The 24,680-nt window shown below is 37.8% G+C and overlaps 1 protein-coding gene across 2 annotated transcripts in view; it reads right to left on the reverse strand.

The window, feature by feature from the left end:
• Positions 1-6,794: 6,794 nt before the first annotated feature.
• The window catches only part of LOC129720952 (ecdysone-induced protein 74EF-like), a 92,519-nt gene continuing 74,633 nt past the window's right edge, over positions 6,795-24,680 (reverse strand). For both annotated transcript variants that reach the window (XM_055672913.1, XM_055672915.1), the window contains one exon: positions 6,795-23,542. In XM_055672913.1, the coding sequence (XP_055528888.1) occupies positions 22,839-23,542 (704 nt within the window). In that variant the 3' untranslated portion in view covers positions 6,795-22,838. The remainder of the gene's footprint in view (positions 23,543-24,680) is intronic.

The raw sequence follows: 24,680 nt of genomic DNA on the forward strand, positions 1-24,680 counted from the left end.
GACGTCGGATGAACGATAGAGCAGAGCAGATAAATGAAAGGATGAAAGAAAGCAGAAAAGTGTGAGCAGAATGCGGTGTGGATGAAGGAGAGCGGCCAAAACAAAAGGGCAGTAGACAGAGGGACCAAGGTTGATACAGAAAAGCGGGGACTTGTGCATTGTGTGCACTGGCGGAAAAAGTAACATCAGTTTATTATTTTTGTTTATTGTTTCTCGTCTGCGAATAAAAATCGTACAGACTAATTATAGCTTATTCTAATTTCTAATTCTATTTTTAAAAGCCGTTTTCGTCATACCCAGTTCATGGAGGTCTCTGACATCGTTATATGCTTTCAGACATGCATTATATGCACTATCACGTCCGTAACTAGTTCTTCGGAAAGGTAATTAATCGTGGGATAACTTCGGAGGGCTCGCGGGGGTACATTAAAATTGATGTGTCTTAACAGTTCTGGACAGTCAATAACATTTTCTATTATGTCGAAAATAAACGTTCTCTGCAGCTTGATTCGACGGGCTGCGAGAGTTTCTAAATTAAGAAGCATGCAACGCGCGGTGTAGTCAGGTACATTCACCGGATCATTCCACGGTAGTTGGCGTAAAGCATACCGAATGAACTGCTTTTGTAGCCGCTCTAATTTCACGGCGTGTGCTAGTTGGTATGGTGCCCAGACTTGAACTGCATACTCAAGGATGCTCCGAACCAATGCACAGAAGAGGGTTGTTAGAATGTATACATCAGTGAAATGGAGCGACTGCCTTCGAATAAGTCCGAGCACTGCAAACGCTTTGGCTGCAATGATTGAGACATGATCATGAAATCGGAGTTTAGAGTCTATTGTGACTCCTAGATCGCGAATAGAAGTGACCCGCTCCAGGACGTTACCATCGATGTAATATGTATGGTTTACAGAGTCAGAGCGTCTTGTGAATGAGACAATTTTGCACTTCGCTGCGTTCATTTTCATGCCATTTTGTGAATACCATAGCGAGAGTTCGTTGATGTCGTCTTGCAAAGCCAGACAGTCCAGAGGTGCCGATACTATTCTATAGAATTTGAGGTCATCAGCAAACATCTGCTTCTGGGACTTCAGTCTAGTGCATATGTCGTTTACAAACAAGACAACTATAAGCGGACCCAGTACGCTTCCCTGTGGGACACCAGACGTGAGGACGAACTCTTTGGAACACACGGAGTTCACGCAGACTGAGGCCTTACGGTTAGTGAGGTATGAGTGTAGCCATTCGGTGATGTGCTCTGGAAACCCCATACGTTTAAGTTTTTCTATGGCATAATCGTGTGGTACAACATCAAAAGCCTTAGAGAAATCGACGTAGACAGCATCGACTCGTTTTCTGTTCTCAATTTCAGGAAATAGTGCGTTTGTAAAACACATCAGGTTGGAGGTTGTGGTCCTTTGTTGCACAAACCCGTGTTGGTATTCTGATATACCAACACGGGTTCGGCATGTTTCATACATGTTTAAAAATATATATTAATTTTATGTGGACCATGATTAGGCTGATCAGACGTACAGTTTTTTCCACCATTTTAACCGTTTCGTCCTTATATCACGTTGTACCGTTTTCTTGAATACTTCTAAAAAATTCTGATATAAAGTTTTGCATCATTTTTTTCCGAAATGGAATGTAAGTTTCTGAGCAACCAAGATTTTGTTAACATTACTGGGTACGTTTTGTGCATTCTTGGCAGTACCACGTCGCTGAAAAGAACATTCTCTATCGTTGATGGTGATGGTCCCAATGTATGAGTTATTTTAAAATTGAAGGACAACGATTGAAAATTTTTAAAAATCACGTTTTGCGTTTTGCTGAAAATCACAACCCAAAAAATGCTGAAAATAAACAACTGAACTGCTGAAAAATTGCTGAAAATAAACAACCCAATTAACTGGAACATTTGCCATGGCGGAGGAGAACATGCACGTAGGCATGTTTTGAGTTCTTTTTTCGTTTTATTTATCAATTCAATTTTTGCGACAGAATTGTTGGAGTAGATCTTACGCTTCAGGTTTACCCGTAGAAATTCTTGATGGGACGCAGCTGGGGGACGTCGACGTCGATATTCAGTCGCTCCATATTCTCCAACGATCGCTTCGAGTAGTGGGCCGACGCCAGATCCGACCAAAACACCGCGTCTTCGCCCCCATGATTAGGCAGATCAGATTAGGGGGGGATTATGTTTTGATGAACGATGCAACTTCCAGCAAGCACTTCGTACTGCATATAAACTTTCCTGTTCACGGTCAGTCCAGAGCGAAAAACATTCCATTCTCACTGGTTATCAGCCACAGAAGCACCTTCTGAGGAACAATACAGTTGGAAGTGCCAAAATTTATGTCGAATCGCATTTAAAGTATTACCTCCCGCGCTTACGATAGAAAATTCCATCATAGGATTCTACGCAAATTTAAATCATATTGCACATAGTTTCCAAGCAAAATCGTTGTTTACGTCAAAGGCCACTGAAATCCGTTGTGTAATATTCAGAATTTTTTACTGTGCTGGTGTGTGAAATGAACTTCACCCCGGATCTCATTTCTTTCGTGTGGGAAGTGAAGTACGAACTGCCCTGCCAGTTGTTGCCATCCATGGTAAGATGAGTCTCGTCGTCCATCACCATCGCCACGTCACGATTCGCCGGGAAAAACGACTTGACCATCTGGTTCAGCCGCTGCCGCTGTGTCATTGCCTGCACTCTTGCAGCCAGCGTTGCCAGGTCATTTTTTTAAAAATCTGGAAAAGGCAAAATAAAAATCTGGCAGTCATTTCGTGGGGTGAAAGGTTAATTTTTCGGATAAAAGTCTTGGGGTACGCAAAATTTGAGGTGACAAAATTGCAAAATTTCGCGCTAAAATTGAAGTGATGACCTTTTTGCGGAACAGAGAAAATAAAATCTGGATCATCCATGAAAAATCTGGATAATTGGACATCAAAGCTGTCTACCTGGATACATGTTCAAAAATCTGGATAATCCAGCTAAATCTGGATACCTGGCAACGCTGCTTGCAGCTCCAAGATTAGTTGACGGGCCGCTGTATGCCGCTGTATGGATATGACATGTATGTCCATGTTTGCCAGGTACATTTTGATTGTTTGGACAGTTGCAGCCTATGATCGATGCTGCATGGGTAATTTCGTCAGTGCGTATGGAGACCCGAAAAAAATCGATCATTTTTGTCCATTGTTTTTTAATGCAAACGTCATAATGAGGTCTTAGGGTATCCAAAAACATTCCAGACCGCCTAGTAAACTGAACGTCTGTATGGCTACGAGCATTTTGGTTTTGGTGTTTGTGGGCACCAACTGTAGTCGGTGTAAATGTAGAGCAATGAGGTATATAAAGGTGAGGAAGAAGAAGACACTCGTCTGTTATAGTAGCGGAAAATGGGCAAAAACCACGCGCTTTTGGGTTGTTACGTAGATCTCCAAAAATAAGTAAATGCCATTTGGAATTGTATTCCGGATTGTTTATTGGCACTGAAAGGCTTTTTTAGTCGTAAACTGTATTAACTTGTGAAAATTTTTTGAAAAAATGTACCGAACATTGATTCTTAGACATTGTTTTTGAACTTCTACGTCATCAATGTTGACAAAAAAAGGGCCCTTAAAACCTGAGACTCAAACCATCTCCGTACTTTCCTATATTCCATTGGATGTAGACCCTTCCGAGCAACGTTGCCAGATAAATCTGGATTTTGCCAGATTATTGTTTGCGCGCCAGACAAACAGATAAACCTCAGAACCTGCCAGATATTTGAAAATGAGACAGATTTTTGCCCTTTTTCATTCGCGTTGTCTCGCAAAAAGGTCATCATTGCTGAACGGACCGTGGTTCGGCCTTTTTTAAAAAAGATCTTTATTTGAAATTTTGCGGGAATTATATCCGACAATGAGTGCCAAATTTTTGCCAGACTTTTATTTTCGTTTTGTCAGATTTAGGTAGTAACAAGTTGATGAAACAAGGTGAGTCGAAAGTGGAAGCGAACTGTTAGCAAGAAGTCGACGAAGAATGTGGTTATTACTGCGTGTGATCTAAGACAAGACGCGACAGCTGGTCACCGTTACATGCAACCAATTTGAACCGGCTGCTGATTGGCTGAATCCGATAACGCAATCGTCACGTAGAAAATACAATCAGGTTACTTTTCACTGTAAAGCAGTGATGCTGGAAAGTCATAATTTAGCTATTATAATTGTTCATAAATAATGATGCAAAAGTATGCAAGGTACATGATATTACCGAGTAATGTATTTCACTGTTATAACTTTAAAAATGCATTGATTAATTGTTCTTTACTATTTCGGTTGAAGTCCAAGAAACTTAGGACGAAAAAATTTGGGTACCAAGAAACTTAGGACGAAAAAATTTGATAGTAGAAGTATGCTTTATTGAACATAAAATAATAAATAAAAATTCAGTATTATTCGCCTATATATTGCAATTTTATTTTTTTTATTTTCATTGACCTGCAGAAGTTGTCAAAAATAATCATTCTGACATCAACGGTATGGAACGTTCAAAAAAATTTCGACCGTTACGAAAAGAAATATAAGAAGCCAGCTGTCGCGTCTTGTCTTAGCGTGTGATAACTGTGCCCACGCGCTGTGTGGGTTTAAATACGGTGCCGAAAAAGGACAAGAAGTGGTACTGTTTCGACGCGTCGTGCCAAGCAGTTTCCCAGGAAAAGCTGAAGAAGACCCATGAGAAGAAAAATGATACGCCCCTTCCTCCAACCGTCACCGAGAAGCTAAAAGCTATGGAAGTGGAAAGAAAACGTAAGGGGGAGGAAATGGAAGCCGGATGGTTGATCAAGCAGAAGGGGTTGGAAATCAACAATGCATTAAGCTGCCGGTACCCGCATAACTGTCCCATACTGATTTTGGTCACTTTTGAGTAATCATCGGGAATCGACTTAATTGTTATCATATTTTCTGGAAAAAATTAAATTTGATACTTTTGTATGGAAAAACATGGAAAAATACCAAGTTGTTTTTGTCCCATATTGAAAGTACCCGCATTACAGTCCCACTGCATAGTGGTACAAACTGCAAACATATAATTTTGATCCAGATTAGTGTATATTGGATTATTTTAGGCGTATAGAAGTATGTCATTTAATTAACTAGACTTACGTTGTTTTTCTGTAGTACAATCTACGTTGCCAATGATACTGCCGGTTGCTGGTTGAATTTATATGTGATGGGACAAAATATGCGAGTACTTTTGAAATGTACCCGCATATTTTGTCCCATTTTGTCTTTTTTTTAAGTTATATAACGTAAAACCAATTCCATCCATAGTTTTTTGTTCTCAACGATAAACTTGTGGTGCCATGAAGCTGTTATGGTCATTGGTTCTGGATGTAATTGCTGGAAATCCGAAAATTCACGGATAATATTAAATCGCCGTTTTCTCAACATGTTGTTTTTCATTATGGGACAGTTATCCGGGTACCGGCAGTAAGGAAGAAGCAAATGCGCCTAGAGCGGATTTTACGCGAACAGCAACTGGGAGCCAGAGATTTCCGCGAAATGGAAATAGAGGAAAAACGGACGCTATGCGAAACGGAACTGCGGGAAAAACAATTGCACTTCGAGCAAATGAAGGCGATGGAAGCCGAGACGGGAGGATCTCCAAGCTGGAGAAGCGAATGTAAAGATGGAAGTCCTGGGGAAATCGAAGGTTAAAAAGCAGAAATTCGGGATGCCAAGACATCCAAGTACTTTGAATCAATCTCCGAAGGCTACAAAACCTTGCAAGCCAGGAAAATCTTAATTACCTTAGGAATATCAACAATGGTGGTGAAAGCAATGGAGACGATTACTACAGCTCCGATGATTCCAATGACGACGACGAGGGAAAAACAGGAAAAGCCAGATCAGCTTTCAAAACAGTGTCAGATATGAGCTAACTAGAAAACTTACCTCCTTCACTGGAAAACCGGCAGAGCGGCCTCTACTTTTCGGAGCCTACCAAGCGTCAAACGAAGCTTGATGCTGGAACTTGGTAAGACTCCTAGAAAGCTTGAAGTATACTGCGTTCGAGTCGGTTCGTGGACAATTTCTGCTGCCTAAATCGGTTCCCAGGGTAATCGCGAAGCTGCGACTGGTTTATGGCCGACCTGAGCAACTGCTTCAAAGTCATCTCGAGAGAGCTCGGAAGCTGCATACGCCGAAAACCGGCCGGGTAGCCAGTTTTATCCCCTTCGGAAATGCAGTAGAGCAGCTCTGTGAGCATTTGGAGACTGCCGAGCTCGGACTGCAGCTTGGAAATCCAATCCTGATTCAGAATTTGGTCAATAAGCTTCCGGATATCATTCACTGCGGAGAAAGATCGCTGGCTGTGTTTGCGTTCCTAGACGAAGGAGTTTCCGTCACGTTGATAGAGACTGAGTTGGCTGATTGTTTGCGGCGAGGTAGAGTGAAAGAACAGCTAGTGCTTAACTGGACGGCGGACGTTTGTCGAGTCAAAAAGAACTCTAAGTGGATGAATCTTTGGACTTTTGCTGCTGATGAGGAGAATGCGGAGAAGACCTCGCTGCGGTCAGTGTATACGGTCGACAAACTGAGACTACCACACCAGACACTCAAGGGTGCAGAGTAAGTTTTATCTCATTTTTTTTCAACAAAGGTAAATCAAACAAGTATGATTTTCTAAAATTTTCACCTAGAGAATGTGATAGAATAATGAGTTGACGTATTTAATATCTAAATGAAAGAGGCCATTTTTCAAGTGAAATTGTAGACACGTGAAAATAAAAGTACACTAGTTTGTTAAGAAGATTAATACTTTATTCATTATTAATATTTTACACGGTGTATGATGTATATTTTTCTTCCTGATAGTTTCTTAATTGTTTCAATTTCATTATCATATATAATAAAGAACATTATTTTCATTAATCATGTGTATCTCATCAGTAGTATAATGTGAATACTAGTCTTGCGTTGGCCCATTCTCTCCGGAGGGGCTGTGTGGTATCGGTTTTTCCTTCGAGTCTCGAGTTTCCCCCCGTGTTTCAACCACAAGAGTGAAATTTTGTGACGGCGTCGACAATTCGTCCCATTGCGCTGAACAAACTGGAGTTTGAGTTTGGGTTAGGGAGCGAAAATTGAAACATTCACTCTATGCTTATGCTTTATAGTATTTCTAAAATTCCTTGCTTACAGTCGTCGTCACTTCATCCCGTCCATTTTCATGCTCAGATTAACAGTCATCAATAAAATTGCGCTTAGAACTTGAAAACTTTTACGGTAGAGTTGAGTTTTTCTTTGAGTTTTAACCTTAAGATATCAAACAAGAATGCATCGTCGGAGCAAACTCATCATCCTATGTATGTGTGTGTATGTGTGGTTTCTTCAGCGATTTTGGTTTTAGCTTAAACATAATTTATCACCTCGTAAATGGTTTCCCTTGGGGAAATTCGGCTACAAACTAACTTACACCTTAGCTGGTTTGGTCTACTATTCCATTGCGAACAAAACTTATCGTTTAACGATGAACATTTTCCTATCTGCAGATATACATATATGATTTGTTTAACTGGATAAATCGGTTCGATATGAAATTATCATCTTTGGTTCGTGAAAAAATTCTTAGAATTATCGCCGTTTTATTGTACTGTGTTAGCAAAGATGTAGTAAATATCGTTTATATTTGTCTATGAAAAAACAAAATTAAAAAAAAAAAAAACAACACGAAATAAGTACTAACAATGTTCACCTTACTAATCAGTTCTCATCGACGTGACACCAACTCTGTGGATTTTTTAAGGAATGTTTCATTTTCAAATTTTACGTTTTGCTTGCAGCATAAGTGTTTTCAATAACGCGTAGGGTATAATTTTAGTTTCAATGTAGTCAAGTCTTTGCTCATTTGCTATATATAAAGGTGTGTAAAATGTTTGCTAGTTTTTCCTTTCATTACTTTATCGTATGTTTTTTTTTTTTAATTTAAATTTATATTTTATAAAAATGCTGTTTTTTGTGCACTATGGCCACTCAAGTGGAAAGGGCTTCCGCTTTTACAATCATGTCTGATGCTAGGCTGCTAATGAGATTATGCTTCAGTATTTCTTACCACACTGGTTGACAGAGAAATAACTTTCTGACGTATGTAATTGCTACACTTTCGTACGATTCTCATAAATCGTCATAGTTTTGATGCGAAAGGTTATGTGCCTGTATAGAATATGGACTGCAAAATTTTCTGAATATGATAAGATGCAATAATTTCTTAAACTCTGCCGCTCTTAACAGACTAACTTGATTTGTGAAACTTCTGATTCTGAGGTAATTTCTTCAAAGATGTACATCGTTTTGTTCGCTTTTGTAAGTTGCTCTTAGCTTTGTTTTTTCCTCTAATATACGAATGTAGTTCTATATTCTTTCGCATGATTGATTATGGTCCAAGAAGTAAAAATTAAACTACTATCATACAGCGTGCCGGATCGGAATACAGACTCACATATCCTTGCACGATACTTCGAAACCTGGGTGTACAAAAAAGGGTCATATATATTTTTTCTTAGCTTTTTAATCGTAAAATAACTAAACATTATAATAGCAGCACTGCTGTTATAAAAATCTTCAATCGACAATAAAATAAGTCATGTAAGACATAACACCAGCACTGGAATCTCCTCCTAAGATTGATACTAATTTGTCACATGAATATCGTTCTCGCCAGAGAGTTTGGAGACATTATCGTTCTGAAACGAAGGCTGAGTATGGCTTAACAGTGCTGATCTTCTATATACTTTTGTTTTCAATATCTGTTAAGTAAATTTCGCTACATCTGATTACTCTATTGGTGAGGTATCATATTTTGTAATATTTTGTGTTGGAATCGTTGCCTGTGTGTACTTTCAAGTTGCAGTTTTGTATGTGTGGGACTCAATTGGACTATATGTTTGTAGTTTTACGTTGGTTGGCTTTTCCGTTTTCTTTTCGCTAGATATATGAAGTTTAAATTTTGCTACACTTTTTGTTCTAAAAACGTTAAGATTCCTTCCAATACTCAAACTCATACAACAAAGGTTAAATATTTGCTACAACTATATAATGAAAAACGAAAAACGACATTCACCGTCGCCTGACGTGGCTTGGTAATGCCGTAGATGTGTACCTATTGCTAGATTTAAAATTTAACAGCACAGAGAGAAAGAGCATCTACCTGAATATGCTACAATGTTTGTTTTACTGTCTAGAGCCCTGATGTCCTACGTGTAAAAAAGTATTTACAAATTGCTTGCGCTCTCATCAACTGTGTAGTGGTGAAACCGCTGTCATAATATTTTTAGCTAATGTGAATGTCATGAATACGGTTGTTGGACCACACTAAATCAATTCTATAACTATCCTTGTATTTTCTTTTATTGCAATGAGTCAATTGCGTATTGGGATGAATAGTGTTTAAAGTTTACCTATGCTTTTTCGACGAGTGTTCGTTTAAGATTATTTTTTTAAGTTGCGGTGTGGAGTTAATTTTTTTGTCTCGATTCAAAACCTGTTGACGTGATTTGGTACAATGAAGAAACGAAGACAAACAAAACTTAGAATGAATTTTGTCTATCCTAAAATTTTGATACCGATATTAAGTCGTACATATCACATTCATTTACCTTGATTTAATCGTTTTGACGTTGCCAGTTTGCTCATATTTTTACCTCACACAGCCAATCGGTTCATATATTAGCGTCTATAAGTAAGCCGTACCCAAATACTGGCTATGCTCTAATGATTTTTGTTTGCTTAATATTTTAGATTTTTTTTTAATTTCAGTCTTATGCCAATCGTGTTGCTTTTCAAAATCCAATACGTCTGCTTCTACCGCTAAACAGAATCCTTTCGAAATTGAATCGAATGAAATGTGCCAATTTTTCCCTGTGTCGCAAAACTAAAACACAAAATACCGAATCAACATTATTTGCGCAAAAAGTTAACTCCAGCACCCGTGGGGAGGTATTTGTGGATTCTTTGCTAGGGACGTTAAATACATAGATTATGTGATATTTGTGTTGCACGTGGAACTTTGTTTTTTTTTTTCTCTTTCTTCATAAAGTTCGAAACACACACACACGATGCTTACCAATTGTTTGATCTAACTAATAAGACTTACAGATGTACGCGCTAGCTGTAACTCGAAAGTGATGTTCTCGGATGAGACGTGAAAAGCTACTTCGGATTACATTCTATATTTACTGTCCGTTTTCACTAAACTATTAAAACTACAGTAAATTTCTAATGGGGCATATTTTTTTTTTCTACAAGAGTTAGCGTTTCGGTTTTTTTTCATGTTTTGCTCAAGTCTTCCAATTTTCTTTCATGCATTTTTCTACGATACGTTTTCAGCCTACGCAGGGACGCCGAGATTTTTTTCCTTGTTTTTGTTGTTGTAATTACTAATTGTAGTCAAGTCTAAATTCGAGAAGTTACTACTAGGCAAGCGAAAATACTTGAATGTATTTAAAAAAGGAAGATTTATAAAAAAACTAGCGTTGTACAATTTATCTATTCTGAATGGATAAAGATAATTTCAGTACTCTACACTTCTTTTCTAGTTAGTTTTAACGGTCGCATACTCTTAGTTAAAACGTAAAGTTTTCAGGAAAAAAATACAAAAACGATAACATTTTTATTAATCATGCTAGCTTCACACGGGTAAAAAATATAAGTTTAACTAAGATCGTGTATTTGAATTGGCTAGAACAGCGGTTCTCAACCTTTTTTTGTCCACGTACCCCTTGACGATATTTTCCAAATCAATTGTACCCCCTGGCTTGGAATGTTCGCGCAGAGTGGGAGAGAGTAGTGGTAGATCATGTTGTTGTAGTCTAGTTTAGGTTTCAAATTGAACTGTGATTGCTTCAGTTGTGTTTTAAGAGGAAGTTTAAACAACAAATAGAGTATTAAAAAAAAAATTGCTTTGTCCGCTATTACTGTTTTTTTCTCTCGCGTACCCCTAGGGGTACGCGTACCCCAGGTTGAGAACCGCTGGGCTAGAAGTTGCAAAAAAAACTATATTATCAGCAATGCAAATAACTCATGCAATAATAATTTGTTAGTATTATATAAACTGTTAACAATTTAGAGGATCAGTTTTGGCATTAACTCATGCAAAGTTGAACTGAGTCATCTTTTTTCAGGTTTGAGTTTAACTTGAATCTGCTTCCTCACAATAATTTAAGCTTTAGTTGCACATTCTGACTGGTTGAGGTTAAACTCTGCAACATTTTCTGGTGCATGCAATGCACGATGTATTTTAAAATGCAGCTGTTGTACACATGTTTTTAGCTAAAATTCATGGTTTTAAAGGACAAAGCAACAAAATATTCCAGCAAACACTTCGCGAATTCTATTGTAATTCGATTTGTAGGTATAAACTGTTACGCAGGATTCCAACTCAAATCAAACTCGAGTGTACTGCACTTTTAGCAGGATTTCTGTACAACCGAGAAATAAATGGTCGGCGTGCGACCAGACCGAACTAAGCGCCATTTTTTGAAAACTGAGTTTTTAACACTAGTGGAAGTTAAAATTGATAATCTATATTTCATGAAGAAACGAAATCATTTCAACAGTTTATAATGGTATTATAACAAAATTTCTCTGCAGCAGCTTGCAGGAAGCATACGGGGTGGGTTAACTTTGATCGCCGATTACTCGAAATAATGTTTTTGGCGCTTGGTTCGGTCTGGTCGCACGCCGACCAAATGTGCAAGTGAATTTAAAACTCTTTTGGATGCGAGTGCACTGTAGACTCTGAACAAATGATGTCAAATTAAAGATCATATATGGAAAATTGCATTTAATTCGGCAATGAATAGATTCTACTGAAAAAATTAAATTTCACTAAAATACATAGTATATAGAGACTATGAGATGAATTCAAATTGAATTTAACTGGAACTGGAAATACTTTTGCTTCGCGTCTATTTTATACTGATGTGCATTATTTCTATCATTTTAGACTGTTTTCCGGGAAAATTGGAAGTCATGGTGGAGCCTTGCAGAGTATGAATGGTTGTTCAACCTTCATAGAAACATTTCTTGCTCTCAAAAATTTCTACATGCCAAATTTGGTTCCATTTGCTTGAATATTTCCCGAGTTATGCAGAAATTTCGGTTTGTTTCGTATAGGAGCCTTCCCTTCCAGAACAGGAAAAAAAGAAAAGGGTAGCGAATAACTATAAAAATGTTTTTGGCTCTCAAAACCATGTCAAAGTTGGTTTCATTTATTTAATTAGGTTGTTCAGCTATTTACGCTCTTAATAGCTGTAATGACAGTTTATACATTACTAGCAAATTTCGAGCAGTATTAATTCCTGATTTGAAAACCGAAGGACAACGATATAAAATTTTTAAAAATCATGTTTTGCTTAGGAAATAGAGCCCTTTTAGATAATACACAAAACTGGTAACCCAATTAGTTCTCGAATTGTGCAGAAATTTTAGTTCCATTTGGATGGGACCCCTCCCTTTCAGAAGAGGGAGTGGCCAGGAACTACTATAATCACATTTTTGGCCCCAAAAACCCCTACATACAAATATTTACGCTGATCGATTTAGTAGTTTTCAAGTCTATATGTGGATCTGACAAACAGATAGATCGGCATTTTTATATGTTTAGATATGCAATTGGGAAGTGTCCAAAAAATCGAATGTTCTTTATGTTGGTAATAATTTTTGGAATTATAGCCGTTCTCTAATGAAAAAGAGACTATATTTTGAGCAAGTTTGTGTTTCGTAATTTTCAACAGAATTCTACGTAATTTTTAGCAATCCACGGGTGACGTTTCACTGCTTGTGCAGTTGTTATTGTTACTGTTTTTCAAGCTGCGAAACCAAAACACGACCAAAACCGAAATCTTTTAATGTCGGCAAAAATATCAAAAGCGATTTTTTTACGCGATACTAGAGCTACCGATTGGATAACATTTGTGTTCCACGCTTCTGGTTCCGGATTGCATCCAAGTTGCAACCGATCTGTGCTTCGTATATCAAAAAAACGATCGTTCAACGGCCGGGGAATTAATTAGGGAACATTAAAAAAAGATGAAGAAAATTTCAATTTCAAATCGCTCTAACTTTCTTCCTATCACTCAGATCTTTATGAAAATTTGTGAACATGTTCTCAATAAGTTGTACTTCAAGATAATGCAAAAACCTTTTTTTTTCGATTTTTTAAAATCTTAGAAGGTATATAACCTCTGAAATGTCCGAATTAGACTATCTGAACCTTGTTGAGCATGGTGGTTTCAACAAGATGGCGCCATAAGCACCCCAGTTGGCGGAACAATGGATATTTCAAGGCATGAATCATTCCTACGGCACTTTTTCACCACCTATAAAATGTTAGTGTAAAATCAAGCTAACGCTCACAGATATTTTCAAATATGCAATAGTTACGAGCAGTTGAAAATAAGTTAAATTTGTTGTTTCTGGCATTCTGCATATAATGAAATATAAATGAATACCCAAAAACCCAAAAACAAAAATGTAAAACTCAGAAATAGATGGATTTAAAAAATGGAAAACTTTGTCTATAGCTCCTAAAGAAATTAAACGATGTAGTAGGGGTAAGCGGGGAAAGACCGCCCCCTTAAGCAATTCTGTTTATAGAAAAAAAAGTTACGGCTGCAATTTCCTTTATTCTTCGTAAGAGGTTCTTTTATTCGATACCCGCGTTTAAAAAATAAGAACTGAAATATTTTTGTTTATTTTCCAGCTCTTTTTCCAATTTTAAAATTTCATTGAAAATGTGCAGATCTTTTTCATGCGGGGTAAGCCCGTCCACCAGCGGGGTAAGATCGCCTACTATTTTATGAGGATAACAAATATTTTTAGGGCCAAAACGGTTGATTTTATCGGTATAGTGACAAAGTTGTAGATGGTTTTTTTGACGTAGAACTACGTTTTTCTTTAGCCTACCACATAGGGATGTAAATAGGAAAACTTTTAACGAAAAGGGGACGAAATATGTCCATTTTTAAATGCTTATAAATCGGTTTGTTTTCAACCGATTTCCTTCATTTTTGCAGCAATTGTTTGGAAAATTATACACGCATCCACCCAAATGTAGAAAATTGTTGATTGATTATGCAAACTATTTTACCATTGATAATTGTCAAGCCTTGTTTAAACGAAAATTACGTCCTCTGATTGGTCGTTATATGATTGCTTCCCAAGCACGGTCGACAGAATCATATACCATGCAATTGAAAACATGCTATTTGGCCTATATAAGAGCCTGTTTCAGCCGAAGCTGCTCATAATAGTTCTGGACAGCGACAAGTTGTCAACAGCAGTCGTCCTTCCTTAGCAGCAGCACTAGCCCTGTGGTTGGTCACCACGTCTCAGGAGCAGCGCTGTTCTTCTCAGCGTGTGTCGCCAGACTGCCATTATTCCCCCGTGTTAGGGCAGCATGAAGATCGTCATCACCAAATCCAATTTTGAACAGCAAAATGCCTTTTTTCAACGCAAATAAACAAGTCATTGAAAGTTAATAATTTTTGACAACTAGCAGTTACATCTGTCGCGGCCGTCTAATATATAGAAGGTGAAATAGCTTCCACAGTGCATGTTGTCCGTGTATCTTAACTCCCCCACTGTTGGGGCAGCACAAAGGTTGCGATCAGCAACCGATTTTGAACAGTAAAATGCCTTTTTCAAGGCAAAAAAAAACAAAAAATTTTGTGAATACTATGGGGATTGATGCCGTGGTGACGATTTGGGATATTGCTTAGTTGAAATGATGGGATAATAGATAAATGGGTTGATGGATATGGGATTTCCCATAACCACGTGAAGGTTCCCGACTACAGACATAAATTTCGTACTCAGCACGGCACAAAATGTGAAAATTGTCTTTTATTCCAAGTAGTGCAGTATTACTTTGTAGTGTTGTATTATTCTCGTACGATAGACTCCCAGCTTTTATTGATAAATCAGTCAAAAGTTTAGTAGTGAAGTAAGATGTCAAAGTATATGAACACCAAAAACAAGCGTGATGCTCGAAAACGCGCGAAGAACCTGCAAGGGGGAAGTGCGTCGAAGAAACCAAGAACCAGTACTGAGCGTTCTCGGTCCCTGCGAGCTAGAGTGGCAGCAGACGGCGGCGAAGCGAGTTCAACCACTGGTTGGGACGCCGGTGGAGGGGCTTCTACTCGAGGTAGGAGGAATGTAACAATTTTTATAAAGCATCAACTTTTATCGAATACTTTTGTGTACTTATACTTGGAAGAACCAAAAAAAAAATCGAATCTGAAAAATCACTTCATTTTCGCATCTTTGTTAAAGTAAAAAATGGTTACGTTTAATATCAGTGGGAGAGAGTAGTGTTAGCTTTTTGTAATCTACGAATGGCATACCATAAATTAATGTCAGGCTTGGCACATTGATTTGATTGCGTTCAACTGTGTCAACCTTAATAATATCGATAACCTTAAATAAAAAGGCATATTGTGGTTTGGATTTACGTCGTATAATATACATACAAAAAATATATGGAATATATTTTTTTGGAATATATGTAATAATATTTTTGGAATATATATGGAATATATTTTTTTGGAATATATGTATGTTCTGAAGAGATATGGATCTACAGAATTTTTCAATTTTTAATAAACAATAAATATATTGTTTCAATATATTTATGAATGAAGAGATCTTGGCGAACACATTAGGGCTGATCTTGCAGTATCATCTTCAATATTGGATTGAGGGAGTAACTTTAAATGTTAACAAAACTAGTGGGAGTTTGTTCTTCTGCACTAGTTTAGTAAATGATAATTCTAACAGTGTTTGTTAACTTTTGCAGTTAGACTCTTTTATGATTATTCTATTGAAATTTCTAAGTAAACAAAAGTGGAATTAAATGAATATTTATAATAATTATTATAATAATAAATATTGATAATGATGAAATAACGAAATATTATTTTTTTGACGTAGAACTACGTTTTTTGACGTAGAACTACGTTTTACTTTAGCATACCACACAGGGATGCAAACTGAAAAACTGGGACGAAATTTGTCCCTTTTCAAATGCTTATAGGTCGGTTGGTTTTCAACCGATTTTCTAATTCTTGCAGCAATCGATTGGAAAATTATACACGCATCTGCCCAAATGCAGAAAAATGTTGTTTGAATCTACGAACTATTGCACTATTGAAAATTGTTAAGCCTTGTTGAAATAAAAATAACGTCCTCTGATTGGTCGCTTGCTTGCTGTGTGTGTGTATGATATGGTATCATGTGTGTATGTGTGTATGCGTGTATAATATGGTATGATGTGTGTGTGTGTCTATGATATGGTATGATATGGTACGATCTGCTAACTGCTGGATCCGGTTCACGAAATTCACAACCCTTCATTAGTAGACATTATAACTCATTACCCAAGTATAAATATTGGTTTAATCAAAGTTTTATAGCGCTCAATACAGCCAAAAAAGCGCTATAAAACTTTAATAAAACAGTTGTGTTACTAGGGTAATGAAACACTCAATGCATTTGTTAATAGTGTACGTAGTTCTACGTCATTTATGCGGTCGTGTCTTGGATACAACCTCCTACTTTTTTTCTTTTTTAAAAATATACACTGTGAAAAATATGAAAAAAATTTTTTTTTCTAAGTTTTAACTTTTTTTGTTTTTTGATTATCCAAGTTCAAATAATTGTTCAGGTAGCTTGTGGTTTTCAAAATTAATAGATTTGTCAGAATTGGGGTTTTTCAAGATAGTCAACTCATAATATACCTGTCTTTAAGCTAAAAATAAAAACTCATTAAACCTGTCTGTATGATTTTTTTGAAGACTTATTATGTATAGAGTAATATTAATAATTATTAATTTTTTCATTCATATTTTCAATTTTTTAAATTTTTTTTTGAAGAACAAAATTACCAACGACTCTGTACATTAAACAAACCGTCCAAAAAAATGTCTTCACAAAATTTGAGCTATTAGCAAAGCAAAGCCTTGGTGCTACATTCCGATTCGGAACTCGACCTTCTGTTTATTTATACACAGACTTCGCAGCCGACTAATTAGTGTACAGGACAATTGCGGGGCTAGTGATACGATCTTACTGACACTAACAGTCTCTCCCGAGCCGAGACTCGAACCTACGACGACTGTTAGGCCAGCATCGTACCTTGATACCATCTGGGTGATCTGGGGAATTTGAGCTATTAATATTTCTATTACTCCGTGATCCAACAACCATCAAATTTTAGCTTACTTTTTGTAGATTTTGCAGGCAAAAACATGGTTTTTTTAAATAAATTTAAAAAAATTTTATATTTAATTCTATTTTTATATCTTTTCTTTAATTTTTTTTACAGTGTATACTTTTTTCGGAGGTAAAAAACTACTATTTTCAACTCTGCCGGAAACGTCATTCCGATCAAACAAACCGTCCTGGCTCTAAAATTATGTTTGTTCATAATTACCATTTTTACACAAGTTTACTTTTTTCAAAAATTAGTCTTAGTATAGTTTTAGTATCCAAGACACGACCGCATAAATGACGTAGATCTACGTACACTATTAACAAATGCATTGAGTGTTTCATTACCCTAGTAACACAACTGGTTTTATTAAAGTTTCATAGCGCTTTTTTGGCTGTATTGAGCGCTATGAAACTTTGATAAAACCAATATTTTTACTTGGGTAATGAGTTATAATGTCTACTAATGAAGGGTCGTGAATTTCGTGAACCGGATTCAGCAGTTAGCAGAACGTGCCAAGTTAAAAACCATACACAGCACACACACACAAATCATACCATATCATAGACACACACTCATCATATCATAACATACAGACACATACACATCATATCATATCATACACACACACACACATCATACCATACACACATCACACCATATCATACACACATCATACCATATCATACACACAGCAAGCAAGCGACCAATCAGAGGACGTTATTTTTATTTCAACAAGGCTTGACAATTTTCAATAGTGCAATAGTTCGTAGATTCAAACAACATTTTTCTGCATTTGGGCAGATGCGTGTATAATTATCCAATCGATTGCTGCAAGAATGAAGAAAATCGCTTGAAAACCAACCGACCTATAAGCATTTGAAAAGGGACAAATTTCGTCCCAGTTTTTCAGTTTGCATCCCTGTGTGGTATGCCAAAGTAAAACGTAGTTCTACGTCAAAAATATTACTAAAAAACCTTCACCCAAATCGAAAATGGTCGATTAACATCGTTGTCTTATGTGGCTTGAAATTTCTTTTCTGATCCTGAAAATATTGCCTTTGTAGTGTCGAGGTGTTTGGGTCTTGAAGTAAAACAACTAACAGTTGTAAAGGTACGTGGCGGCTTTACCCCCAGTGGAATATTTTCATATTTCACCGAAGAAGTAATCAAAATCACAAGACTTCTCACGGCTTTCGATATTTCCGAAAGAAGACAGATTCAGGCAAGTGATTGGACGTATATTCCCGAACAAAACAATAGATTTTTAGACAGAAAAATCACAGGAGGGTTGTGTGCAAAGCCACGACCGCAAGGTTGAAGTAGAATACTTTTACAAGAGAGATAACCCCAAACGGTCATTCGTCCCTAAATAGCGGCTTCGGCTGAAACAGGCTCTTATATAGGCCATATAGCATGTTTTCAATTGCAAGGTATATGATTCTGTCGACCGTGCTTGGGAAGCAATCATATAACGACCAATCAGAGGTCGAATTTTTCATTTTGACAAGGCTTGACTATTTTCAATAGTACAATAGTGTGAGTAATAAAATTACAATTATCTTTTTTTGGGGAGAATCTTAGAAGATTTTCCAATCTATTCCTGCAAGAACGAAGGAAATCCATCGAATACTAATCGATTTATTAGCATTTGAAATTGGACATATTTTTCTCATTTTTTTCGGTTTTAGATTTTCATTTCACATCCCTATGTAGCCGAACTTCCTGAGAGAAGCAATCTACTTCAAAACCTTAAGTCCCGTTACCGCAAAACAATAGCGCATTGACTGGTTGCCAGCTGAAAGGTTGTTTATGATTATTTCTGTGACCGATCGCGCACTATCAAAACAGAGAGGGGTGCAAAATGTTATGTAATTGTACTGTAATAGACACGTTGAAGAAATTATTTGATTATTATATAACTTGGTGTAAAACTACGGTGGGCGGTCTCACCCCGCTGGGCGGACTTACCCTGTTGACCCCTATTTACTTTTGGTTGCATCTCTTAACATTTGGATCTATGCGAACTTAATACGCCATAAAACACCAAAGGAATTACAATACTTGCGTTGAAGAGCCATCATTTTAATGCTGTTTTTCAAAAAGTTTTCCATTAATTTTTGCTCATGTTAAAGCTGATCCAGTGCTTATTTTTTTTTCAAATAAAGTAGAAATCTAGAACAACTTGTAGAATTATATTATTTTTAATTCTCCGTGTTGACTTTGCATTTGAGGGTTCAAAACTCGTTTTTCGCTGGCATATATGCATTCATCTACAGACTAAGCCTATTCCTGCGTTATGTCACATTGCAGCACTCGATACTTCGCGCGAAAAAGACCCTAAAAGTATGCAACCTCACTATCCATCGCCGTTATGTTGCGTTACATTTTTCTTAACGAATTCGTCTATCACATTTGATTTACGTTGCAGCAGTGATGCATTTCCAATTCACTACACGTTCAAAATTAAAAGCACACAAAATTGTAACAGACTGAAGAACGTAAAACAAAAACGAATAATTCAAGAGGGAAGTGGATGAGAGAAGGTGAAAAACCAACCAGAGGGAAGAAATGGCAGAAATAAAGCATAAAGGGACAACTGATTGTTTCAAATTAAATTATATGATTTTTATTTTATTTTTTTCTAGTAGTTTATAATTTTATGTATAAAATTTGCAACATTTAAAGTATAATTAATATACACATAACAAATGATTCTAGAAGATTGTGTTTGTTTCTTTGCCTTCGTTCTGGTTTTTTTGCTTTCTTTCGGTGATCACACTGAAATATAATCTTGCATGATTTTTTCGTTTTCTGTTTTTCCGGTTTCTCCTGTACTCTTGTTTTGCTTGCTTGCTTGTTATATGTTGTGTATAGATGTTTCTTCGTTTTGTTTTTTTTTTTAGTATAAATGTTTACGTCTATGTAAAAACTATAGATTTCTTCTCCTCTCCATCCTAGGGGTGGTCATTCTACACTTTTCATTCTAATTTGTTTTTTTTTTGCTTAATAAGTTGATGTTTGATTGTTCGAAATCATTTTTTTTGCAGCCAAATTTCGAGCAACCGGGTTGAAATGTATGTATGATTTTTCGATTTTCTAAAAATTCGGCTTACTTGCTTGGGTGGTTTTGCGTTATCTTTTCTGCTATTGTTTTGGTTCATTGCACATGTTTGTCCGTTGACAAAAAAATAAAGAATCAATCTATTACGTTAGCATTGAGCGCGTCTCGGCGGGACGCCTGGGGAGGATAGTAATATATAGAACAAAGCAGCATTAAAAATCCAAAGAGGGAACAGGCAGCTGTTTTCTGCGAAGAATATTGCGAAAGCGAACACTTTTTTTTAGGTTGAAAAATGGATACAATCTGTTCCTTCCGCTGCGGCAGCGCAACCAGTCACGGGTCGGTCGATCCTGGGCAAGTACTAGATTCGATCTTACCGCTAGCACTTCGGTTTACTACTTAACATTTCAGTAGAGCGAACGGAGTAAATTTTTGCTAAACTATCGAGCACCAATGGCGGCTTCTCTCTCTCTACGGATTGGCAGTGTCGAATATGAATCGCTTGGTAGGCATCTTGTTTTGGTTTCACACTTTTTGGACTTTGTTCCATCGAATCCAGTGCCCACCAGGGGCTTCCGCCGCGGAGGTTCACTGTCTTGTAGCGGCCCGAAGCCACAGAATCTTATCCATTTTCATCTGTTTTTTTTTTCTTCAATCACATTAGTAGATCACGTAAACAAAAAATTAAAAATGAAACGATGAAGAACTCAAATTTAAAGCCTATTTACACGTGAAGAAACAAAAGTAATTTCGTCAAAACAAAACAAAAAATATCTTTCGTCTGCGTCAGTACAAATAAATTAATGAGATCAAGATTCTAAAGAAACTTCATTTATTCTCGTTTTAAATTCTTGTCGGCTAGCGTCTTGCATTTTTCTGTTTTTTTTTTCTTCTTTTATGCTTATGTATGTGTGGATGTTTGAGTGTGTGTTTTTGAGAGCGTGTTTGCTGTTTCCTTCCGCACTTCCGCATCATTCACAAAAATTATTCTGCTTCTTTCCTAGCTCTTTTTGATTTTCAGTTTCTCACTTTGATTGACAAATTCTTACAAACTTAGGGTCCTTAAAGAGAATAAAAAAAAACAATTGGTTTAACGACTGACGGGGGTGGCGGCAGTGAGCTGTTGTAGTAAATAGAAACAGTAACATTTGATTTTCGCGCAGCAAACTTTCTAAAGTGAATCAGAAACTTGATCTGGTTACCGAGAGAATAAACAAACATAAAAGGAAAAAAGACACTTTAAACTATAAAGTAGAAGAAGATAAAACTCTAAACGCAAAATACTTTTACTTAAAGGAGTAACTTTTACACTTGAATACAGACTTACCGAGCTAGGTATCAAAGGCTACGAAACTAAGGGCTTCTTTTTTTCTTACCTTGCCTTATAATTAAACTTATCTCTAGCGCAGAAAATTTACACAAAAATTTACATCATCGGCGGATTTACTTTCGCTGTGGCGAAACAGAGAAAATCTAAAGAAAACCGCATTCCGAAAGGTACGGACGTACACTAATTTAAAACATATGAAGCAGAAGATGGAACAGAAAAAAAAACTTTAAACTAAACCTACAACGCATTTCGCGGTTAATTACAAGAAAAAAAAATCACCTACTGCTGGCGCGTTCTAGAGGCTGCTCCGTTCACTACGGGCTGCTGCTCTAGTACCGCTAGCGCGAGGTTGAGGGTTTTTGTGTTTTTGTTTGTTTTGATTTGTACTTTTCTTGTTATCCGTTGACCATTATCCTGTCGTCTGATTCATATTGTTGCTGTTGGTTTTTTTCTCCCTTCCTATTGCCCTTCCGTCAGTTAATTCGATTGGTTTTGTTTTCTTATGTGAAACAAATGTAAAATAAAAGAATAGAGACAAAAAAAAAACTCGTCGGCTAAAATCAAATTAAATTACAGCAAAACCTGCAGCACTGCTAGTGAGCCGGTTTTCTGTGTGTTCTGGGTTTTATTGTCTTTTATCATTCTTTCTATTCGTGAGTTTTGTGTTTTGTTGGTCACCTTGGTTACGGCGATTCTAGTACTGCACTTTCGCGGCTGTTCGAACGGAGGATTGCATTCTCCATTCGTTTGCTTTTTTTGTTTGCTTGCGTTGCGCGGGAGGGGGAACTTTAACTTAAATAAATTATGATTTATACAGTGAAATAATTTTACAACTTACTGCCTAGTATGATACACATGGAAAGCCTTAAAAACTAGGAGAAAGGGAAGTGTTTTTTAAATATAAATATCATTTAACGAACAGAAGATCATTAGCACGTGTCTGTACACTCGTAATAACACAAGGAAGGAGTAGATTTCTCAATTTTTTACAAGTTAGACCGCGATGGGGAGACTGCCGCAGTTGGCGGGCAGCCGGAAACCGAACTAGTGTATGTGTGTGTGTGTGTGTTGGGGTGTGTGTTTGTTGATAGTATGCATGTTTGTTTTTCTTTCTACTAGTTTACTTGGTTGTTTGTTGCTAGTCTGCTAGGCTAGGGACGTCCGGTGGGACGCCGAACGTATCCCTATGTGCCAGAGCAATCGATCTCGATGATGTCCTTCGGTACGTCGACAAACTGATACACCAACCTTTGGCCGTCCACCTTGGCCAGGATGCCCCGCTGGTAGTAATACCGCAGCGCTCGGCCCATGGTTTCGTAGTTCATGTCCGGTTTGTTTTTGTGCATTCCCCACAGCTTGGAGACGGCCTTCGAGTCGACCAGTTTGAACACACCCTTTTCCCGGTTTGTCCACTTGATAAATCGGGGACAGTATTCGCGGTCTTGGAGTAGTTTGAGCAGGAACTCCCACAGGTAGGTAGTGGAGCCCTCGCGAGACTTACGTTTGACGCCCATCTCTAGCTTGGGCTTCTTGGGTTTTTTGAGCTTCCGGGGTGGGAAGCCAAGCTCGAGCATGTAGGACAGATCATCCGGACAGCTGGATGAGACGTTCTGCGGGTGATGGTGTAGTCCGTTTACCAAACCGCCGGCCATGACACCCGGGTGACCGCCGCCATTGTTCCCCACCTGGGCTCCCGGATGTTGTCCACCGAGATGTGGATGGTGGGAATGCAGATGATGCTGACCCATTACATTCAGCCCGTTGCCACCGTTCGCCAGCGGATTGCCGGATTGATTCCGGGGTTGCGAGGGCGTCTGGAAGTGTGATGACGTGTAGCCGGCCGCCGCCGCTGCGTTCATCGAGTGCAGGTAGTGGTAATTGTCGGTAACTGTGGATGAGGTAACAGATAGTAGCCGGGTTACAAAACGGAGGTAAGTTCGTTCACTGCAAACGCGAAAACAAAAAGGGGCAGAGAAAATGTTTATGCATAATCGTTATCAGGTGGTGCAATCGGGAAGAGACGCGCGTACAGAATAATCCTTGACGATGACATTGAACTTGGCGGCTGGGAACCGCGCCGTCAACAATGTAATCTACATAATACCCAACCTCGAGCTCACTCAATCCATTCCCGAGGTATTTCTTTTTTTGCTACCTTCGTGTCTCCCGTGGGTTATTCTATTATTATACGCCTTCTCTCCCGTGCAGGACTGTTATCAGAGTGTCAGAGTGTGTGCAAGTTCGTATACAGACACACGGACAAAGCTGGGAGCCCGCATAAGGTATTGTGTAACTTCGCAACACGACCCGCTGTTGATAACGGGAAGCTGCTGTTATCGTTACGAACAGGAAAGGGGGGCTTAACTTGCATATATTCAGAGTGCATCGCTTTTATCGTGCGATAGGTGGGAAACGATCGAAGCAATCAATGAACCCACGCGCCGTCTATCAGAAAGAGTGATTGCCAACAGTGCGCGTTTTGTTTTGACGGAACTGATTATGATAAAAATAGTCACACAAGTCACGTAATATTTTTACTACCCAAAATAGTTATTATTGAGAACTAAGGTTATGCATGGATTCTGTGCTCGTTTCGTGGTGAGATAAGAGCAGCCTCTGTTGTACTCACCACAAAAGCGAAGGTAAGGTTTCCAGCCGCGACCATTGCGAAACAATTGAATCAATTATCAACTTTTTTTTTCGTTTCAGCCTGATAGCAAGCGACTATTTTCGGAAGAGCAATGACGGACGAAAACAAATGACTAAAAGCTACGCTACCGTAAGGAAATTTCGCTGGCTGCGGTTGATTGCGAGCAAGTGTTTCTCTCCTTGATTACGAGCCGTCAATTCGGTGGGTAGTGGGTATATATATATCAAAACAATCAAAAGTAGGGTTTTTCCGAGCTTTTATCGTTGCAGTCGATGTTGCTGATTTACGAATTGATGCACGCACGCTTCTGTGGGTAAGTAGAATCACGTGCTAATTATCGGTAGCGATTGGGGTTGAAAATATTGCATGACTAAAC

The sequence above is a fragment of the Wyeomyia smithii genome, chromosome 2 (genome assembly GCF_029784165.1).
Source record: "Wyeomyia smithii strain HCP4-BCI-WySm-NY-G18 chromosome 2, ASM2978416v1, whole genome shotgun sequence".
Taxonomy (NCBI): Eukaryota; Metazoa; Arthropoda; class Insecta; order Diptera; family Culicidae; genus Wyeomyia; species Wyeomyia smithii.